This window comes from Lepidochelys olivacea (genome assembly GCF_965140295.1).
Source record: "Lepidochelys olivacea isolate rLepOli2 genome assembly, chromosome: 1".
NCBI classification, from domain to species: domain Eukaryota; kingdom Metazoa; phylum Chordata; order Testudines; family Cheloniidae; genus Lepidochelys; species Lepidochelys olivacea.
In genome coordinates, this window is record NC_140411.1 from 152,926,588 (window position 1) to 152,950,790 (window position 24,203).

The 24,203-nt window shown below is 40.4% G+C and overlaps 1 protein-coding gene across 1 annotated transcript in view; it reads right to left on the reverse strand.

Annotated features, from left to right (window-relative positions):
• CFAP47 (cilia and flagella associated protein 47) overlaps positions 1 to 24,203 on the reverse strand; it is a 649,074-nt gene that overhangs the window by 511,300 nt on the left and 113,571 nt on the right. The window contains exons 27-29 of the mRNA XM_084621504.1: positions 16,675 to 16,775; positions 4,768 to 4,902; positions 87 to 303 (exon numbers count right to left, since the gene is read on the reverse strand). Of these exons, the coding sequence (XP_084477630.1) occupies positions 87 to 303; positions 4,768 to 4,902; positions 16,675 to 16,775 (453 nt within the window). The remainder of the gene's footprint in view (positions 1 to 86; positions 304 to 4,767; positions 4,903 to 16,674; positions 16,776 to 24,203) is intronic.

Below are 24,203 nucleotides of genomic sequence, written 5' to 3' on the forward strand. Positions count from 1 at the left end.
ATCCAAGAATGTTTCTAGTGATGGAACACACATTGGTATGATGCAGCATTTTCCTAGGAAACATCTAAGAAAAAAATTACAATTACCGTCTTAGTGAGTGGGGAATAGAAATAGGATTAGGTCCCTTAGACCAACCAAAGAGAGTGAACCAGTTCTGAACCGCAGTTATCACTTTCTGAAAGAAGATGTATTCCTCTCGGTCTTCGTCAGGAAAAAGCGATAGTTGAAATTTATTCTCTCTCTCCTGACTTTGGCTGTCAGCTTCATCCTTCACCCTTTCATTTTCAAGCATATTTTCCAACTCTGAATAATACAAAAAGTATTCCAAATTTCCTTATCCATTTTCCAGTACAAAAACAGCACTTTTTAAAACACTAATCTTATTGAGACAGCAAAGAAATAAAATACAGGGATCATATGAACAGTTACTTATATTAATTATTCCTGACAAGTGACAAGATATAATTTTTGGAAACAGCAAACCTTGCATTTCTGGGTCCTATTTTTATTTAGAAAACGAGAAATAGTTATTTCAATCAGAAAAAGATAAATACAGATCATTCAAACTTGGCATATGAAATCATGGGCAGTAATCCTGCCAAAATATTATTAGAAGTGGTTCCAATAAGGATTGATTACAAACCTTGTTCAGGCAAGTTCCATACCCCAGTGATATAGAAATGCACAACTGGCTAAGTTACCTTTGTCCAAATTATCAGGTACTGTATAAGCCTCTGATATTGGAAGAGGCTTGTTTGTACTATCAGTTTATTGTGTATTATCATTGCCCCCACCTCCCAAAAAAACCTGATATGGTTGAATACTATATTGCATATTATCACTATATGTCTAAACTATAACAAATTAGGAAATACAAAGTTAAGGATTAGAAGTTTGTCAAATCAAGCACTCTGATGTTAGAAAATGCATTGCTCATGCAACCTTAATTTGGCCCCCTTGTGCATATGTATTGTGATACAGCCTTCAACTTACATGCAGAAGTGATTACCTGTGAAACATCTGGAGCAAGTGACTTGCTCAGCATCACATAGGAACTCTGATTCTACCACTGACTGTACCACAAAGTCTCCAATACCTTAACCATGAGACCATTCTTTCTTTTCCTGCAAACCCCCACCTCATTCACTACATAGCTTCCAACTTCTGCAACAATGAGGCAGAGGTCCTACTTAACACAGATTCCTTCACTACTGTGACTGAGGAACCTCTTTGTGCCCACTGGCAGAGGGCACAGAGTTTTACAGCAATCCTCTTGGTCAATTATATGCACAATAATTCACCAAATGGGGGCATGTAAGTTCTCTACTGAGAGCCAATAGCCCACTGGTCATCATAATCATTGTGTAATGTATGTACAGATAATATTTAAGAAGTTATGTACCTAAAATGAAAATTAAGTTCTTGACATTAAAGCAGGTTATCAGGAAGTGACATACCTTGTACAGATTCTGTTCAGGGAGAGGGTGTTAGACACTAATCTCTCTGTCTGCTCATTGTGCATCTCATGATATATCAGGGCTTGCAAAGAATCACACAGTATCCTTTAAGTAGGGGATAAGCTGGCAGCATGTTTTGTCTCATGAAAAATGGATTTCAGCCAGGTCTGGCTGAAAAATGCTAGTAGGACTTTGGGGAGAGCTTTAGTTACAAACATCTAGGTTTTAAAATGAGTGTATGATTTTATTGTATATGTAAATATTTGTTTCCAATATATAGATCCATAGATATTTAGGTCAGAACTGACCATTATGATCATCTAGTCTGACCTCCTGCACAACGCAGGCCACAGAATTTCACCCACCCACTCCTGCGAAAAACCTCTCACCTATGTCTGAGCTATTGAAGTCCTCAAATTGTGGTTTAAAGACTTCAAGGAGCAGAGAATCCTCCAGCAAGTGACCTGTGCCCCATGCTACAGAGGAAGGCGAAAAACCTCCAGGGCCTCTTCCAATCTGCCCTGGAGGGAAATTCCTTCCCGACCCCAAATATGGCAATCAGCTAAACCCTGAGCATATGGGCAAGATTCACCAGCCAGATACTACAGAAAATTCTTTCCTGGGTAACTCGGATCCCACCCCATCTAACATCCCATCACAGGCCATTGGGCCTATTTACCATGAATATTTAATTACCAAAACCGTGTTATCCCATCATACCATCTCCTCCATAAACGTATCAAGTTGAATCTTAAAGCCAGATAGATCTTTTGCCCAATATTCTCTCTCTCTACCTACTTGCTATGATTTGAATCTCTTCTCTTTGTTAAATAGAGTTTTGTTTGTTTTCACTATAAACACATCTAATTGCTGTGTGTTAAATAGAGCAGTGGCCTGAGGTGAAGCTAGTAAGCTGAAGTGCGCTGCTTCTCTGAGAGCAGCAAATCTGTAAATACTGTGCGTGTACAGCGGAACAGAGGCAGGACACTCCAGGGCAGGACGCTCATAGTGCTCAAGTGCTGAAGCATATCTAGCACTAATCTGCACAGCGGAGTGCTTGTGTTGCCTGTAGGACCAGGGAGCTGTCCCCCAGCAGGCACAGACAAGGCTTCCCCACGTTAAGGGTAGGTGGTAACAAAGTGTCTCACACCCGTAGGCACCCCCAGAAAGCATCATGACTACACAGCCTAATTCATCCCCAGAGTACCACCCATCCTGTGCTCTGTGTAAAAAATAGTATGGGATCACATAATTAAAGACCATATCTTAAAGCATACATATGAAGGGACCAAAGTAAGATTGCATGGACAATGTTCATTCTGGCATTTCCTAACTTGAGACTGCTTGATTTGTCTACATTTTAATCCTTAACATTGTATTTCCTGCTCTTTTATGGTTTAGTTTATGGATGAGAGCAATCTTAACTAACATTAAATGAAGTTGTTTATGTATTTCCTCTGCTTTTTTAATAGAAAGAATATTTTATATATGTACTTTTAAATAATAAAGCCTTTACACATTTTGTTGCCTCCTATGTATATTTTGTTGTCATTGTAGTCTTTGTGAAACTCCATACTACACCACTCCCTGTTAACTGAAAAGTAATTAAACTATTCAAACAAAACATTTTACTGGAACTTCAGTGTCTTTTTTTTTTTAAATTGTGTAACACAAGACTATGACTCAGAGATCTAGAATTTCCTATTTCTTTTAAAAGGTGAATATTCAGAAAGTACCAGATCCAAATTTGGAAGGATCAGATAAACAAACAAACAATCTAAAGGAACAGAGCTGGAATTTTGTAGCTTATTTTCAGGTTATCCTTTTTGAGGAAAGTAAACAATAACCTTCTGAAAAGAACCAGTGTGCCCTTATCCCAGTACAAACCCAAAGGAGCACAGGAGGAGCTGAACCAAACCCTGTCTGCTTTCCTTACAGCTCCTCCTGGGACCCTTCTTTGTAACAATGTGATGGGAGTCTAAGAGAAATCAATTATTAAAGGCAGGTGTTGCCATGACAACAGTGACCCTTCCCAAGTACATAAATGAACCGGAGGGAGTGATGAGTGGCTAAAGATCTCTGACGTTTCAATGTTTCAGGCAGCAGCAGGGGAAGGAACCATGCATTGTGGGGGTGAAGGGAAGGGGAAACCAGGCTTTTCCCATGTTTTAAGTCTTTCCAAATTTCCTAAGAAACCAACAGCATACCAACCCAAAATACATACTGGAGATCATTCCACACACATTTATTTGTGTCTGACACCTGGTTCAAAATTTCCCATGGCATGTTTACAAAAAAGAGTTCCAAAAAAAGGTGAGACCCTGAGGTACAGGCCTTGCAAAAAAGAAAATTTTGATGCAACTTTAATTGCTGTGAGACTACAGTAGATACTGTCTTTGCTACACTAATTACTACAGTGTTTACGTTTCTTAAAAAGCATTTTATCATCATCATAATTTTGGTCTTCACATTTTTACGAATAACCCATTTAGACTTTCACTGTGCAGGATATTAATATTCATTGTGTGTGGTTTTTGTTTTGATTTTTCAATCTAAACTGGTTTTATAATTGCTTACAGTTTAAAAAGGGAAATAGTCATGTCAGCTGATTCCTCTTTTTAAAACCTTGTGTTAGCTATGTGATGAGGATCTACTGTATTGCAAATTCCCTTTCCATTGGGGAGTTCTATCAGAATTTCTCTTCCTTAGACAATGGTAGCATGGTCACCTTAAAAAGGACCAGATTCCACCACTCTTATGCATACTGAGTATTAATTTGTTCCTGGAATAGTCTCACTCATTTTAGTGGGATGGGTCCAGTCATATGATATTACCCTACATGAGTAAGAATAGCATAATCTTGCCCAGAGTTTGTGACCAGTTATTGGCACAGTAGAATCCAACCACAGGTTGGGTCCACCCACCACAAGGTTAAAACTCAGTGACTATGGCAGCTAATTTTTGCCCCCCTCAGCAATCTAGTCGGGCACAAGGCTGTTATCCTGTAATCAGTTCAGTACAGGAGGAAAGGGGGTTTGCTGCATGAATGAGACTCCTAGACACGCTGTGTAACCAGTTTGTAACCAGTAACCAATTCCAATATGTATTTCCCCTCTGTGTTCATGTCCTCCAGACATTCTATCCTCTGCTCAGATGGGATGGGATAGTTTCCCAGACATTCACAGGCTACACTCATTGTCAGGCAGCATAGCAGATAAGACATTTTTCTTTAAAAAATTTAAACACGGCAATAGTAAGCAGAAATACTGTTACAGAGATCTATATTTTTAAATATTAATTGCTGTTTTACCTGAAGAAGAGCCTTCATAGGCTGAGTTAGTGACTGCACAGAGGGAACTGGAGGAAGTACTATGGGACAGTGATCCTGGAGTGTAACAGGGATGCAAAACAGCTTCTCCATTGTTGCAGATTATCCCATTATGGTCTATAAAATACAGATTTTGAGCTGAAGTTTGATTAAAATGCACAGTAAAAGACATTATCTTACTGGCTGTGTATTAATGGTTCACATACACAGTTATCTGCTATTAAATCTTGGTTTCTTTTGCAGCTCAGTTTATCGGGTAACACTTACAGTTTGGCTGATGATAACATGGCACTTCTCTAAACAGTAACTGAAGAAAGAAATATGTGCAATTTTCCCCCCAGCTATAATCTGTACTTCTCAGGTCTGGGCACCTGCTGAAGAAACCCCAGAGGAGCATTCCCAAATCTAAAGCTCTTAGCCAGGAACCAAGTCCCCTTTTAAGGCATGTCTGACTCCAGCTCCTCATTCAGTAGGTCTCAGTGTTTCATAGTCAGCCTTTTCAAAGCACTACCAATCCCACACATTTCACAAAACAAATTAAAAAGCAGCATCTACAGACCCCTCAAATCTGTTGAGATGAGCACAGGAGTAACAACACTGCAATGTAATCCATGTTCTCTGAAAATACTCAGTATTTTTTTAAAATCCAAAGATACCATTTCTCAGTACAGTCTTACTCTCCACTGCTGCAGGGGGAAAAGAGGCTACTAGCAGGGATATAGGCAATTGGGAAGTAGTGAAAGATTACCAGCAGGTGAGGTTGAGATAACGTATGAAGTGTTAGGATATAGATATTCAGGCCTGTCTGTAAAGGCCTATACTCTAAGAATTTAGGTGTATTCTAATCACTTGGCTAGTTAGAGGTAGAAAAGAAAGAATCAAAATCACTGTCTGCTGGTGTAAGGGCCTTCTCTTACTGTGACAGTCTGAGGCCCTGTTCTTAGGCTAAGGCCTTTGGCTAAGCAGCAGAGGCAGCCATAAGCTAGGAAGCGATCGGTCACCTCCTCACATTCCAAACTAGTCACATTGAAATAAGGTGCTATTGGGCTGTTAGGAATACAATCCTGTCCTGATAGTGCCTATCACCTCCAGAGAAAGGGAAGTGCTTAAAAGATGTAAAAGGAAACTTAGTTTGATAGCATCCTGTCTGGCAAGAACTCACTTATCAATAGCTGGGATGTGAAATCCTCACTTCTGTACTGTTTTGTCATTATAGTTCCCACTTTGCTATTGTTTGTCTGTATAATCTCTGTCTGGTTCTGTGATTGTTCCTGTCTGCTGTATAATTAATTTTGCTGGGTGTAAACTAATTAAGGTGGTGGGATATAATTGGTTATGTAATCATGTTACAATATGTTAGGATTGGTTAGTTAAATTTCAGGAAAATGATTGGGTAAGGTATAGCTAAGCAGAACTCAAGTTTTACTATATAGTTTGCAGTCAATCAGGAAGTGAGTGGGTGTGGGAAATGGGAACAAGGAATGGGGATGGGGAAATTGGAATCATGTTTGGCTAAGGGCAGGAATGGGAACAGGGACACAGGTGTAAGGCTCTGTGGTATCAGAGCTAGAAAGGGGGACACAAAGGAAGGAAACTGGAATCATGCTTGCTGGAAGTTTACCCCAATAAACATTGAATTGTTTGCACCTTTGGACTTCGGGTATTGTTGTTCTCTGTTTATGAGAGAAGGACCAGGGAAGTAAGTGCGTGAAGGAATAAGCCCCCTAACATCTTGGTACCGGTGACTTGGATGCATTGCATCGGATACGTGAGTGGCAGCCTGTAAGTCCCCCGCCCCAACAGTCCGCGCAGCTACTTGGAGGGGGTATAGCGAACTCTCATGATGGTAGTTGCGGGTTCTGGCAAGCCAGGGTAAAGGATTTTTTGGATAAATGGATAAGGAAGAACCAGGGCCCATACCAGGTGCAGGGGTCACCCTGGGATGAGATTAAGAAGGAAATGGAGGAAGTGTTAGGGGACCCAGAGGGATGGGGGGTGGCTGAGGAGCCCACCCTCCTTGGTATATGGGTTGTGGAAGAAGGTCCCTGCCCATGGGGACTGAATGCCTTCCAAGGAAAGGAGGCACTTCAGTCTGCTTGTGAGAGGTTTGAAGTAAGGGCAGCATTATGGGAAGCTGCCAGTAATCTTTCAAGTTTGGTGCTGCTTCAGCAAGGGCTGCTGAAGGGTTGTAAATTAGTTAGGGATAGTGAAAGATGATTTAGCACAACAGGGTTTCAAGTCAAAAGCAGAGTTAACAGACTACCTTTAGAGACTGGAGCTGGGACTTGGTCCTGAGGGAGTGGAGAAAAAGAAGGGGAAGAAAAAAAAGTTTCAGAGTGCAAAATGGCAGGGTTTGCAGGAGCAGGTAACAACCCCCACTCTTCTCCCAGAGCCAGAATGAGAACCTGGGGTAAGGGTTCCCAATTGTTTCAACCCAGGGAGCCTACTCTTGGCTCAGAACGAACTATATCCTTTTCTTCTTTTCCGTCTTCTTTTCCTCGGTTTACTTCATTTGCTGCTGGTAGCCTATACTTTAAACTGACCTGACAGGCTTAATTGGTTTCTTTCCACCTCTCCCCCTGCCTTTCCACACTTTTGTTTTTCTGAAGTTTAAATGGAGGGTACTTTGGATACTTATGTGAGATGTTTTTGGTTATTTTGGACAAAGTATGACGGAGGTCTGCTGCATTCCACTGGAATTTTTGGAGTAAAAGATCCATAGGCATCCATGGAGACAAATGTTTTACTGCCTCTTTGAACAGTCTCAAGGTAAATACTTTACTAAAGCTTTTGATGCTGTCTCACATGACCTTCTCATAAACAAACTAGGGAAATGCAACCTAGATATAGCTACTATAAGGTGGGTGCAGAACTGGTTGGAAAACCATTCCCAGAGGGTAGTTATCTGTGGTTCACAGTCATGCTGGAAGGGCATAACAAGTGGGGTCCTGCAGGGATCAGTTCTGGGTCTGGTTCTGGTCAATATCTTCATCAATGATTTTGATAATGGCATAGAGAGCACACTTACAAAGTATGCAGACGATACCAAGCTGGGAGGGGTTGCAAGTGCTTTGGAGGATAGGATTAAAATTCAAAATGATCTGGACAAACTGGAGGAACAGTCTGAAGTAAATAGGATAAAATTCAATAAGGACAAATGCAAAGTATTCCATTTAGGAAAGAACAATCAGTTGCACACATACAAAATGGGAAATGACTGCCTAGGAAGGAGTACCGCAAAAAGGAATCTGGGGGTCATAGTGGATCACAAGCTAAATGAGTCAACAGTGTAAGGCTGTTGCAAAAAAAGCAAACATCCTTCTGGGATGTATTAGTAGGAGTGTTGTAAACAAGACATGATAAGTAATTCTTCCGCTCTACTCTGCGCTGATTAGGTCTCAACTGGGGTATTGTGTCTAGTTCAGGGCGCCACATTTCAGGATGGATGGGGACAAATTCGAGAGCGTCCAGAGAAGAGTGATAAAAATTATTAAAGGTCTGAAAAACATGACCTATGAGGGGAGATTGAAAAAAATGGGTTTGTTTAGTCTGGAAAAGAGAAGACAGAGAGGACATGACAACAATTTTCAAGTATGTAAAAGACCGTTACAAGGAGGAGGAAGAAAAAAAATTCTTAACCTCTGAGGATAGGACAAGAAGCAAGGGCTTAAACTGCAGCAAAGGAGGTTCAGATTGGACATTAGAAAAAACTTCCTAACTGGAAGTTAGGAATAAATTGCTTAGGGAGGTTGTGAATCTCCATCATTGGAGATTCTTAAGAGCAGGTTAGACAAAAACTTGTCAGGGATGGTCTAGATCGGGGCGGGGATTTTTTTTGGCCCAAGGGCCACATCGGGTTTCCAAAATTGTATGGAGGGCCAGTTAGGGGAGGCTGTGCCTCCCCTAACAGCCAGGCATGGGCCGGCCCCTGACCCCTATCCAACCCCCACTGCTTCTCGCCTGCTGACAGCCCCCCCGGGAATCCTGCCCCATCAACCATCCCCTTCTCCTGTCATTCCTGACTCCCCCCCCCACCCCATCCAATCCCTCCTGTCATTCCTGACTCCCCCCCCACCCCACGGAACCCTTACCCCCATTCAACCCCCCTGTTCCCTGCCCTCTGACCGCCCTGACCCCTATCCACAGCCCCACCCCCTGACTACCCCCTTGAACTCCCCTGCCCTCTATCCAACCCCCCCGCTCCCTGCCCCCTTACCGCGCTGCCTGGAGCACCGCTGGATGGCGGCACTACAGCCACGCCCCCCAGAGCACTGGGTCAGGCCACGGCTCTGCAGCTGTGCTGCCCGGCCACCCAGAGCATTGCACCAGCAGCATGGTAAGCTGAGGCTGCGGGGGAGGGGGAACAGCAAGGGAGGGGCCAGGGGCTAGCCTCCCAGGCAAGGAGCTCAGGGGCCGGGCAGGAGGGTCCCAAGGGCTGGATATGGTCCGCGGGCCGTAGTTTGCCCACCTCTGATCTAGATAATACTTAGTCCTGCAACTAGTGCAGGGGACTGGACTAGATGACCTCTCAAGGTTCCTTCCAGTTCTATGATTCTATGAAGTAGAACTGCAGAGGGAGTTGGTTGACTTGTCAGGCCTGGAAATTTAGGGCATGTAGCTTCAGTCTTGCACAGCAATTCCTGCTTTAGGCCCCAATCCACCAAAGGACATTGTTCACATTCTTAAAGTGAAACATCTCATTCTTTATATTTTGTACAGTTAAAGTCTTAGGGGCAACTAGTATCTGTTCTGAATGTCTTGAAAATTTTTATAAAAAACTTTCTTTGAGACTTAAAGGGAGCTAAAAAATGGGACTTCTCACATGCTTAACATTAAGCAAGTGCTGAAGTCCTTTGCTGGTTTGGGGCTATTAATGTTGGGTCATTATCAGTTACATTCCCCATAAGTGTCCTCTGTGTTCAGTCAGGGACCAGATGGAAAATCATACCCAGTTTAACAATTTTAATTTCTTTGGCTCCTACATTTATAATAGTTAATGTCCAAATCTAACCTTGTGTGAAATTCTGTGCTTGGGAAAAACTGGAGTCATTTAAGTCTTTAGTCAGAAACAGTGATTATTAAAGTTGTTCAAGACTTTCAGAACAGATAATAGTGGGCCTTTGAGACTTTAGCTGAAAAAAAAATTAAAGCCATGAGGATTTGTTGTTTTGGACTTGTAAAGGGGTTTGCATCAAAAATAAGCCTTGCCAAGAGACACTAGTGCTACCTCAACTATGAAGGACTGCAGTTCTCAATCAGAAGAACCATGAGGTGATCACAAAAGAATTTGAACCTGAGAGCTCAATTTAGCTACCATTAAAGTCAATGAAAATACCCATATTAGCTTCGTTACATTGTTGATAGTTACCTCGTTCTGAAAAGGCCTAAAGATTAGACTAGCATTCTTTTAAAGTTATTTTCCTTTAACATATTAAAAATTCCATAAAAAATGTAAATGACCCCAGTAAGTCAAATTAGTAGTTTGCCAAAAAAGATAAAAATAAAACAAGCTAAGCTGAACTAAAAGGTTTTACATCAAGTAAGGAAAGCAGAAGACATATGTAGGACTCAAGAATGACTGACTGTTCTATACACCTTTGAAGAAAAAAAATGAACAGATTTCAAATTACATTAAATACTCAATGGATAAGAGCAGGAGTACAGTCATATCCACTGGAAGGCAAAATACACTATGCTGGGCAGGGCAAAGTGGCTCAACATACTAGTTTCTCTTTGGTTTAATGCCTGTAACAGTTTTATCACTCTTGAAGTGACTGCCATCTGAGTCAGCACCAGTTTAATCAATTAATCCTGCAGCCCTTTGAAAAACATAAATAGGTATTTTTACCCCATTGGAATTGCACATACTATATATGTCACACAATTGCAATTTATGAGAAAAACATTTTACAATCTTAAACATCAGAACAAGTTAAGGGAGATATACAGAGTCAAATATACAGTGTGAACAGTATAGTACAACAATGCATTTATCTAGTAATAGGGTAGATAGTCTTTCCAAGCATGCTCTATTACAGAACAAAATACAGGTTTCAAATAGAAGACTCCATTTAAAAAAAAAATCACAGCATCAATCCTGCAACTGACTACAATGAAATTGTAAAAGAGGACCACCAATCTCTCCCTGTAGCACAGTAAAACAAAATTTCTTTAAGGTACTGTTTCAATGGTACCTCGCACCAGTCAGGTTAAAAACATATAGAGATTGTATAGGAATAAATGTTGGAGAAATTGTGGTGAAAGAGGAGATTTTATGTATGTATGGTGAACGTGTCCAGTGAGAGAGTATTGGAATGCAGTCGGTAGGGCTTCCTAGTGGAAATAGTCACACAAGTGAGCATACTTTAAAAAAGCAGACTTTAACAAACGCAGAGAACTGGTAGGTTAGGACTCAGGGAAAGAAAATCTAAGGGATAAAGGAATGGCAGCTTCTCAAAGACAAAACATTAAAGGCAAAAGACAGCTCTGCAATGACCTGAAAGTCAAAAAGGAATTCGACAAGAAATGGAAACCTGGACGAATTGCTGAGAATGAATATAAAAGTATAGCACAAGCATGTAGTAACAAAATCAGAAAGGCTAAGGCACAAAATGGAGTTACACTCAGCAAGGCACATAAAAGGCAATAAGAGGAGGCTGTACAAATACATTAGGAGCAACAGAAAGCCAAAGGAAAGTGTACATCCTCTACTTATCCAGAAGAAGAGCTAATAATTGATGGCATCAAAAAGACTGAGGTGTTTAAGGTCTATTTTGCTTCAGTCTTCACTAAAAAGATTAATGGTGAGTAGATACAGTATTAATATAAATACTAACAACAAAGGGGAAGGAACACAAGCCAAAATATGGAAAAAACAGGTTAAAGAATATTTAGATAAATTAGATGTATTCTGGTTGGCAGGGCTTGATGAAATTCATCCCACAGTATATAAGGAACTAATTGAAGCAATCTTGGAATCATTAGCAATTATCTTTGAGAACTCAGAGGATGGGTGAGGTCTCAGACAACAAGAGTACGGCAAACATAATGGCTATCTTTAAAAAGGACCCTGGGAATTATCGACCCATCAGCCTAACTTCAATACCTGGAAAGATACTGGAACAAATTATTAAACAATCAATTTGTAAGGATCTAGAGGATAATAGGGTTATAAGGAACAGTCAGCCTAGATTTTTCAGGAACATATCATGCCAAACCTTCTTTGACAAAGTTACCAGCCTAGTGGATGGAGGGGGGAAGCAATAGACACTATATATATTGATTTTAGTAAGGTTTTTGACACAGTCCCACATTATATTTTCATAAGCAAATTAGTGAAATGTTCTCTAGATAAAATTATTATGAAATGGGTGTACAACTGGTTGAAAGACCATACTCAAAGAGTAGTTATCAATGGTTTCTGTCAGACTCGGTGAGAGTATGTAGTGGGGTCCCGCAGGGGTCTGTCCTGGGTCCAGTACTATGCAATGTTTTCATAATGACTTGGATAATGGAGTGGAGACCAGGCTTAAAAGATTTGAGGATCTGGGAGGGGTTGTGAGGACTTCAGAGGACAGGATTAGAATTCAAAATGGCCTTAACAGACTGAAGTATTGGTCTGAAATCAACAAGATGAAATTCAACAAAGGCAAGTGAAAAGTACTTTACTTCGGAAGATAAAATCAAATGCAGAACTATAAAATGGGAAATAACTGGTTAGCTGGTAGTGCTGCTGCTAAGAGTCTGGGGTTATAGTGGATCACTGACTGAGTATGAGTCATCTATGTGATGCAGATGGATGCATCATTCTGGGGTGCACTAACAGCAGTGGTATGTGTAAAACATGGGAGGTAATTGTCCTGCTCTATTTGGCATTAGTGAGGCCTCAGCTGGAGTACTGTGTCCACTTCTGGGTTCCACATTTTAAGAAAGATGTAGGCAAACTGGAGAGAGCCCAGATAACAGCAATAAAAATGATGAAATGTTTAGAAAACCTGACATATGAGGAAAGGTTGAAAAATGGGTATGTTATTCTTGAGAAAAGAAGATTGAAGTGGGGGACCCGAGAACAGTCTTCTGATATGGCAAGGGCTGTTATAAACAGGACCACGATCATCAGTGGTCTCATATCCACTAAAGGTAGGACAAGAAGTAATGGGCTTCATCTACAGCAAGGGAGATTTAGGTTAGATAATAGGAAAAACTTTTTAACAATAAGGGTAGTTAAGCACTGGAATAGGCTTCCAAGGGAGGCTGTGAAATTCCCATCATTGAAATTTTTTAAGAATGGGTTGGACAAACATCTGTCAAGGATGGTCTAGGTTCACTCAATCCTGCCTCAGAACCATGGACTGGACTTGATGACCTCCCAAGGACCCTTCTAGCCCTCCATTTCTCTGATTCTATGAAAAGAAAATGAATTAATCTGTCATCTGTTAGTAACTGCTTGGCTATTGATAGCATTTCATTGGAAAAAGAAAATATAGTCCAACTGTAGAAGAATGGCTAAAAAAACCATGGGTAGTTATGGTAAAATGCACACCCCATTTACATGCCCAGAAAAATAAACAGAGGCCAAAAAGATACTTAGATATTTGGCTAACCTTTACTCAGTACTCAAACAAAGCACATTCACCTGCAAAAACACGAGCACACGTGTCCAATTTTTTTTAATAGTAACATTTGATAGACATGCCAGATCTGTTAAATATGTGTAATCAGAAATTTCATTCCATTTAACAAAAATCAAAAGAAGATAAATGCCATAGAAGTATGCTCACTGTGTAATATGCTAATACCTTGTCAAATAGAGAGATCTGATGACCATATTTATGTATAATGTCTCTTTAAACACAAGCTCACTGCTGTAATTATTGTTTAGTTTCTTGTATTTACATGACAAGGCTTTGTAAACCTGTTAAAAAACCTGTACATAAATAAATAGTTTTAAAATGCTACTGAATGCATTCATTTTAATATATTGTATAATTTCATTGTAATGACATCTTTATCGCATATAACTTGTTTATAAGCAATATTTTGTGCATTTTTTTTACTCCAAGTGTAAATAAGTATGAAAGAAGAGTTTCGTACTAATTATGTAAAAACTTTATACTGAAGAGCTATTATAAAGTGGTTGTCACATGGGACCTCCAGGATATAACATTGCCAGTAGTGAAATTCTGCAACATTAGAACACAGCTCTTCGAAATCCTGCACCTTGTTTCCTCTTATCAAAGAAAAATGCTGAGGACTCCTGTGCAATGATTGTCTAACAGACAGGATAACCGTATGGAAACCAGTGTACAATGTCCAGTGAAAAGGCATTCAGTACTGTCTGTCCAGGGGATCAACTGGCAGAGTAACACATGGCAATTATCACTGTGGATTAAAAATGTCACTAGCCTGTGGTTGCAGGTGTTTATTAGGCCTTCAAATAATGTCATATTACACATTCTCACAGGGACACATTTTGCTGTGTCCCTGACTGGATTGCCCGATCATGTGGGACCAGATTTAGGCACACACAATTTGCCTGGTTGAAATAGGCAGCTTTGAAGGATGGCTGTTGTGGAGTGATAGTGCTGGGCTCTGGTGAGCCGCTGCAAGTGATCTCTTTTGACAGAGCTATGCCTTGGGGCTTACGCATTAGCAGTCATCACTGGGAAAGATAAGCAGCAGCCCATAAACGGGTTTAAGGACCTGGCAAAGGGCCTCATCTCTCTTCCCATTAAGCTAGTCACCTTTCTAAAGGTTCTACAGGCCACCGATACTTAGGTGGGAACAAAGTGGCTACAAGGAATGAATACAGCAGCCCGAGTTCAACCCCCCTCAAGCCCAGGGGAAACCAGCTTTTCAGATCTAACAGAGCTCCCTTCTAGTCTCATGAAGGAAAACAAAATCTGCAGTCACTGAAGACTCTGCAGGGTCCATGCAGCTACTTATTCCGGATTCTTGCAGGATTCCAAGGCATGTGAATAAATTCTGATCATCAGTTGAGTCCTATGGGCAACTGAGTATCCTCCTTACTGGGATCATTTTTGAGGTTTTACTCAATTCTATCTGATTCAGCTTCAAACCTCCATCAGGATAAGAAAAACTACAGATACAAATTAGGGTTGTCAATTAATCGCAGTTAACGCACGCAATTAACTCAAGAAAATTAATCGTGATTAATCGCAGTTTTAATTCACTGTTAAACAATGGAATACCAATTGAAATGTATTAAATATTTTTGAATGTTTTCTACATTTTCAAATATATTGATTTCAATTACAACACAGAATACAAAGTGTACAGTGCTCACTTTATACTATGATTTTGATTACAAATATTTACATTGTAAAATTGATAAAAGAAATAGTATTTTTCAGTTCATCTCATACAAGTACTGTAGTGCAATCTCTACCATGAAAGTGCAATTTATTTATCTTTTTGTAAAATAACTGCACTCAAAAACAAAATAATGTAAAACTTCAGAGCAGTGGTGGGTGACCTGCAGCCTGTCAGGATAATCCACTGGCCTCCAGACCATTTATTTATATTTGCACGGCCGCACACCGCTCCCACTGGCCACGGTTCGCCATTCCCAGCCAATATATTCTGTGTTGTAATTGAAAATCAACATATTTGAAAATGTAGAAAACATCCAAAAATATTTAAATAAATGGTATTCTATTGTTGTTTAACAGCACAACTAATTGTGCAATTAATCCCAATTAATTTTTTTAATTGCATAACTAATCATGATTAATTTTTTTAATCACTTGACAGCCCTAACACAAATGAATAGCGCTGAATGGTCCCAAAAAAATCACAGACACAGATCATGTTATTTTGTTTTTCCTAGAATTAGCAACCTGCTCTTGTTAATCTGAGGAATGTAAGGACCCCAATCCTGCAAATTACAACATGCGGCCCTGGCCTCTGTACATTCACAGACAGCCCCACTGATATCCAATGGGGTTCTCACAGGTAGAGCACTCTGCTTCCCCATTGTTATTTACAGGATTGGACCCAAGTAATAAACTGAACAATAGAGTCACACTGTGGTCACAGTAGAATTTATCTTAGCTTAATTTTTATCATGTTACAAACATAAACCTGCTGATGAATTGTTTGGAGCAGGTTCTGAAGGTAATTTTGCCACTGCACACATTCTAGTTGCCTGCCTTATCTTGACCCTTCTGCAAAGATAATTTCAATGGTTGTAACCGGATTCTAAAGCATAGACATCCCCTTTAAGTAAGAAAGATCCATCCATGTAAGTTTGGCTTATTTTACACTAATCAATCTGATGTCTTCCAGTATTTTCACAGTATTCCAGATACATTTGAACAAAACGCTACAAAAAAAATCTCATGCCTTTTCCAGAATCTCAAAAATACTGACCACCCTTCCAACTGTTATATAATTACTCTGTAATAACTTTACCATTCAATCATGCTGCTTTCTTCTGTGCTGTTTTTTCGTAACTAGTCCAATTGTAGGTGGCACAGAAACTGCCTATCAACCATAGCTCTCTGTCAGCCTAATTTAAATTAATTTATTTTCCTCCATGTAGTTATGTTATCTTTTCTACTCTTACTCCACTATTAGCACAATTATTCTAAAAGTTGTAGGCTTGTCATACATTTTTCAATAAATATCCAACTTATTTTGTCCCCCTACTTTCAGTAAGAACAAGCCTGAATCTGTATGAATCCCAACACATTATAAAAATCTCATTATGAGTTATGTTACTTCTAAGTACCAAGTAAAAATACTTCCTTAATTAAATAAGTAGCTCTGATCATGATAAAAAATATAGACAGACTATTGTAGTTAATATAATTACAATGTAATAACATAATTAAAAAGATTAAGTGAGGAAATGTTCACTACCCTTACCACTTCTCAAGATAATTTGCTGGTCTGTGCAGTGGAATGCCAGGTATGGATATACAGTAAGAAGGCAGTTCTCTGCTGTGGCAGCAACCTGAAGCGAGAACCTGGGGAGATCAGAAGGGAGGAGAGAAGTATGTCTTTTAATATATAAAAAATAATCTTTCAATATTTTCTATTAATATGGCTGTTCTTCTGTTAAATTTCTCAAATATTTCACAGTCAAGCTTTTTTTATGGTCACCTGAATTTTTAAGATTGCCTCTGATTTAGCTGTTGTATGGTGAACAATAAAGTAAACGCAGATATTAAGGTAACAGTAACCAACACTAAAAAGAAGATATGCAGCCAATTTCCGCTCTCTTGTACAGTGGTGCAGTCAGTAGGGTTGCACTGCTGTGAGAGCACAATTTGGAAAGTTTGTGTATATCAATAACCCACAAACAGTGAAGACTGATACAATAGTGGTTCTCTCTTATCTGGCACATTCCACTCTGAACATGAATGTGTCATGAAAGTCTAAGGGGTAGAAAGGATTTATTGAAATAAGTGAACTGCGTCCATCTGAAAACAAAAATAATTAAAATTAGAGTTGATATTTATGAGCATACTAAAGGAGGTTGCTGTCTTGCAAAATAGATTATGCAATTTTTGACACTGGAGAGAGTTTATCACACCTCAAAGAACTCAGTAAAAACAAAATAAATAAACAAAAGAAAAAAAATGGGAGAAAAGTGTCAAATACTCAGCTGTCATCTACTCGACTGTCTTGAATCCATGAAGCCAGAGGGCTAGAGAAAGTTGCATATGAAGGCCTATAGTTTCACTTCCCTTTTCCTGCACTATTACATGCACTTTTTCTACTTTATGTAAAATTGATAATAATTTCATCCGATAACACTTTTACAGTATGTTAACACACAGGGAACATATACTACACAAACAGATCTTATACTGTCAAAAAGTAAAAGTTTTTAGAAAGTGATCAAGTTATAGGTCTGAAGCTATAAACACTTGGTACCACTGATCATGTAAATTTGTGACTTTTTTCCCATGAAGGTACGTTATAAATAGTAGGTGAACATAACTAATTTATTGTTTGTGTTTGTAATGGAGCATAATCAAATCATATTAAAAAGTCTAGGTGTTTTATTTGAAAATAAGGTAAACATCCTCCTAGCAAGTGTGGAATTACTATATATGGTATATCACTCACTCAGTGGAATCAGTTTTTAAACGCTTAATAAAACAAAATCAAAACGTATGTGTTATCTGAATGAACCATTAGTGGTTCACTCATTTTCATTAAACCAATCCTGAGATTCTGTAATACTTTATTTAGGGAAACAGAACACCAACTGAAAAAATATCTATGCTTTTTTATTTTGTCCTAAAGACTTTCAGGCAATTTGTTTCAGTGAATACAAATACATGAGTGACATATTTTGCATTAAAGTAGCTGAATTGTGACTGACAGGGACATTGGAGATGTCATAGTAGATCATCAATCAAGCATCCTGTCTCCAACAGCATTCAGTGGCAGATGCAGACTGTCTGTCAGCCATGAAAGGTTTCTAAAAGGACAGATAGCCCAAAGACATCAGGATCTTCCTGACGGAAAGCTTTTTATCATCATCGTCTGGGGTGGATTTTACAGAATACAGGAAGAAATGGCATCACCTGTTCAGGGCAATGAGAACAAGACTGTTTCAAAATCAATAAGGGCAAGGAACATAAAGGTTCAGACGCTTTAAAAGATCCTGAAGGGCCAAAGGGATCCTAGAGTGCAGCAAACAGAACAACTCTGATTAGATGCAGAGCCTGTGTAATTGGCGTGGAGAGGGGGGGAAATAAGATGTTCCATGTAAGCTCTGTGGGATAACAATTGTCCTTTCAATTCATTTGCACACAGTGCCAAGTAAAGTGAGGCCCTTATTGGACTTGGTCATTTTACTACTACTGCAACACAATAATAATGTCCAATGACAGACATCATGTTTTCACATGATGTGCAAGATTTAATGCTTGTGCTGTATATGCACTTAAAAGTCAATGGATATTTACCAGGGATATATCTACACAGCCCATGGCGGCAAGTCACAGAGCCCGGGTCAAACATCTCAGGCTCCACCTGCGGTTCTAAGAACTGTCGTGTAGATGTTGTGGCTCTGGCTAAAGCTCAGGCTCTGATGCCCACCCCCTTCCGTAGGCTATAGGGCTCTAGCCTCTTGACCCAGGCTCTGAGACTCATTGCTCCCTGCTGTGGATATGTATCCTAGAAGGTTCCAGGGCTCATTCATACTTCCCAAGAGTAAGGATCCATGCAGGCAAAATGTCAAAAATAGGATTGGTCCATAACCCACAGAGACTCCAAAGGCCCTGCTGTGGAAACAGGTAGGACATGACAGATGGAAGGAGAAAGAATTGGAAGTTGAGGACATGAAGGCAGGGACCTAACTACTGTGATCTTCCTTCTCATTAAACTTATTCAGCTACCCATCATGCAGGCTTTTGTTAGATACTTTTGCTATCCTAGAGCAGACCACTCACTCATTCACCTAATCTAGCATGTAAGATATTATGCAGTACACACAGCTGGAAAGCCATAGATAATGTGGGATAAACAGCATTCTGTAAAGTAAACAGAGTAGAAAATATGTACCCTTAGATAATAAAACAAGAACAAGGGCATCACAGTTGCTGATAATTCCATCATTAAAATGCAAGTTTTAAAGCTAGACAATATAGGTCAAATCCTATTAACTACACCAAGCCGAACACTATGGGTTTGGTACAAGAAAGGACTACTCACACCAACCTCTGTAATCTGCTCCCCAGAGACTAGCCGTGGAGTCAATCTGCAACCACTACTGCAACACAAGGTCTACAGTAAACCCTGGCAGCTCCTGTGTTCCACCTCTGTAAAAGTAAGGCAGGTGGATCTGTCAGGTGCCCGCACCCAGAGCAGTGAATGAACACCAGCAGAGCACAGCAGCACTGCACCTACAGATGTCAGGCTACAGCTGGGCAAATAACTGATATTTTCTGTTTGGTGGCCAAACTGAAAAAGTCGGGAAGAAAGAATTATTTTGGTTCGACCTGAAATGAAAATTTGTTGGTATCTCACCAAACAGAATAACTGGAAAAAAGTTGTTTAGGCTCAAATGAAATATTTTATTTGACCAAAAATGAAATGTTGCATTTCACTTTGGGGTGTTTTGGGGCCTCCTCCTCTTTTATGGAGTGTGTAGTTAAATCTAACTACATTTCAAAATGAAACATTGTAAAATGAAAAGTCAAGAAGTGTTTCATATCAAAAATGTGAAAACAAAATAAACTTTTTCTGAATTTCACACACACACACACACACACACCCAATTTTTATTCAATCAAAACTATTTGCCAAATTTGACCAAATTCACAAACAGTTTCAGCTAACCCAAAACTGCACTTTTTGATGAACGAACTACTGGCTGAAGAAATTTTGCCCAGCTCTACTTCAGACCCTTTATGTGAGATCCTGGCATTTATTTCTCCCCTCCCACTATATATAGCAGAACTGCATTGGGTTCTATCTTCTGGCTCTTCCATGGTGAGGGAGGCCAAATTTACTGTTACGTTAGTCCTACTAAAGCATTTGTGTAGTCAAATAAATAAAATTTTAAAAAAGTGTAATGTGTATTAAAATTGGAGAGCCAGACCATCAACATGCAACATTCTTATTGATTTGTTTTTCAAGTATTGTAGTGATTTTTCCACAGTGAAGGATCTAGATTTGCAGCTAAGTGTGACACCCCTTCTATTTTCTAAATGCTTGGGCAAGATATTCTCATCTTTTCTACCTGCTTTTACTTGCATCAGCCCTGCAGAATAAGAAGTCTGTCAATCTGGTTAAGGGCAGTTAAAGAAGCAAATATTCAGATTATCAGTAAAAAAGAAAACTACAAATTAACTGGAAAGATGGGCTGTAAATTAAGGTAATCTTAGATAAATATTATTAGTGTAACTTCTCATGGTTCATTTAATTTAATCTACACAAATAGCAAATTGCCTTCTTAAAATACAACCATATTCCTTTACTTTAGAATTCAGGTTTATAGTCAGGGATAGTCTGATTTTACTACAAAACCTGCTTGCCATTGTGTGCCAAATCCACGCTGTGAAGCAGCTAGGTCCAAGAATGCCCAGCCACCATGACCTACTCTTATTTATGGCGCAAAAATTTATTATTTATTAAATCAGATTTCAGTCTTATACAAACTCGATATCAAAAGACACCGATCCAAACCTTAACATGAGTGTCCTTGACATGCACTTAGAAACACAACTACATAGGAGATGCAAAGTAAAAATTAACCAAAGCAGCAGCACTTCATCTCACCTTTCCACACGCCATTTCATCCACAGTCATGTAACCCTTATAGCCTAAAACTTCCCATTGTACTTTCACCACTAGACAAAAATCCCATCCTCAACTGCCTCAGCATTTCACCAATGGTCACCCCAATAGACTGGCTTTGCCGTGTACCCAGAAGATACAATTAACCTAACACTGACAAACCATCAAAACAGGTCCCTTGCCCCAACAGGGAAATGCACAAAAAGAATCGAATTTCCAGCTGCTTATCTTCTAATCACATTCCAAACACTAGATCAAGAGCTGGAGTTCAAGATCTTCGTGATTCAAACCTTTACAACAAATACTGTCTCTTTGGAGGTGGAAAAACAGAGAGGCTTTTTAATTCTGGTGGTACAATTCAAACAAATTAACACCTTTACAACAGCAATCGTTACAAATATTCACAATACACAATATTCCTTATGTGGTGTATAAGAGGTTACATACCAAATAATTATTCTCCAAATGTATTGCCTCCATTGACCCAAGCTGTGGGAATGCAATGGAACCCATTTCACAGCAGTGAGCTGCTGGGGGAGCAGGTCCCTCTGTTTCAGCATTCTAGACCTAAAGACTCAAGAGACAACCCAACACCTCACATGTACCTCAGTTCCTTTCTAAGATCACATTCCAGCAAAGCAATTTAGAGTTCACAAGTAGTCCCACCACTTCAGTGGAACTGTTCACATGCTTCACTACTTTGCTGGATCAAGGTTGAACCTCTGGGCACATCCTCTAAATCTCCCAAGCAGAGGCTGGATCAGAGTGAATGTGCAGAAGAGATACATTCGAACAGAAAGAGGTTATTTAACAAAACTCTTCATGACATTGCTTCTATTCATCCTCACTGTGAGAGCCTAACTAGCAATGACTGTGCTAAGTAGGTTAAGAGGTGACTTGATTATAGTCTATAAGTACCTACATGGGGAATACATATTTACTCTTCTATCTAGCAGAGAAACGTATAACACAATCCAATGGCTGCAAGGTGAAGCTATACAAATTCAGACCGGAAATAAGGCGCACATTTTTAACCATAAGACAAATTAACTGTTGGACTTGCTGGACAGCCACCAAACATTGCTCTTCCTCCTCATTCAGGCATTCAGCAGTCATGCTATGAGATACAGGGAGCTGAGTGCAGGTGCAAAGTGAGACCTTGGTTCTGACTGAGTAAATTGGGAATGGGGAGAAAGGGGTATGGGAGGCTGAATAGACAGTGTGAGAACATCGGAGAACCAGCACTGCCTTGGCCATGCTGGGGAAATGAGAATGAGCTTAGCCTGATCCGCCTTGAGCTGGAGGATGACCTGAGGGATGATCAGGATCTGGGAAAAGGTGTTGAGGACAGCTGACTGCCAGCTGAGGTGGAAACTGTCGGACAGGGAGCCTGGACTGAGGCCCTCCTCGAGAGCAGAACAGATGACATTGCCTGTTGTCCCTTGTAGCAAATAGGTCAATCATCGGGATGACCCAAGCTGTGAAGATGACCGGTAGGACATTTGTCTTCAGAGACCACTCGTGACTCATGGAAATGCCTGCTGATGATTCTGAACCCTGGGTAAGTGAACAGCTATCAGAGTAATGCTCTCCTTGATGCAGAGCTGCCACAGCCTGATCACCTCTAGGCAGAGCAACCTGGAGTGTGTGCCCCCTAGTTTGGTCACACAATACACCACAGTTGTATTGTCAGTAAATACGTGAACCAATGAGTCTTTGATACGGTACCGAAAAGTGCGACATGCATTGTAGATGGCCCAAAGCTCCAGCATGTTGATATGGAGCAAGACCTCATGCGCCAACCACAGTCCCTGCACTTTCAGTGACCCCAGATATGCCTCTCTACCCATCATGGAGGGTAACAACTGATCTGGTTGGCAAAGGCTGCCAAAGGCAATGCCTTATTAAACAATCTCTGGATGCTTCCATCACAGCAAGGAGTCCAGGACCAGTGGAAGAAGATGAACCAGTCTGTCTAGAGATTGAAGGGTAGGATGGTAAATCATCTAGAGCCACATTCTAGAGGGGACGTAGGCGCAACCTTTCTAACTGGACCATCTGCATGCAAGAGTTTCAGACAACTCCAAACAGTTGTGGAAGGCTCAGTCTGCAGACTGAGGTGGCAAATTATCTTAAAATGGTTGGTCGGCAAAAATAGTTTCAACATCACAGAATCTAATGAGGCCCCAATGAACTCTATTTTTCAGTGGGAGCCAAAGTTGACTTCCTAGTGTTTAGAATGAGAGCTAGACAGTCAAGCAAGTGCAGCATGTTTGCTGATGTGGGCAAGAACTTGCTCTCTAGCGCTGCCCCTCAGAAACCAGTCATCCAGATATGGAAAGATGTGAATTTCCTTCTTCCTAACATACACCATAACAATGACCACACATCTGGTAAAAACCCAGGGGGCAGAAGAGGGGCTGAATGGAAGCACTACATACTAAAAGTGGCACTCTGACATGATGAATTGAAGGAACTTTCTGTGGCTTGACAAAACCACCACATTAAAATAGGCATCCTTAAGATCCAGAGCAGCAAACCAGTTGTTCCGAGAAAACATAGGGAGAATAGTCAACAGTGACCGTTCAGAACCTCATATATCTGATATGTTTGTTGAGACTGCAAAGATTGAGATGCTTCTTACCCCTCCCTTGGATTTGGGTACCAAGAAGTACCAGGAATAGAAGCTGTGACCCCGACGTTACAGTGGAACCTCTTCCATCACTCCCAAAGCCAATAGAAAGTGGACCTGCTTGAGCAGTATCTCATGACGGGGTCCCTGAAGAGGCGTGGGGAGGATATGTGGAGAGGAACTGCATGGCATAACCCAGTCTGACGGTGCCTAGGTCCCAGCTGTCAGTCGCGATAGCCCTGAGCATTATGAAAGCGGGACAGTCTGTCCCAAAAGGGGAGACATGAGGATAAAGGAGCAATGACTAGAACAGTGCTCTGGTCCAAGGAGTCAAAATGGGCTCTTGGATGATGCAGGGGAGCATGTGTGGACTGGTCAAACCCCGAGCTTTCTCCTATGGTATCTATCCCTCTTTCTGGGGTAGCCCTGTTGCATCGAAAGAGGGAAAGGCTGGCCAGAGATGCACTATGGACAATACTACTGCTGCTGTTAAATGCTGTAGTGG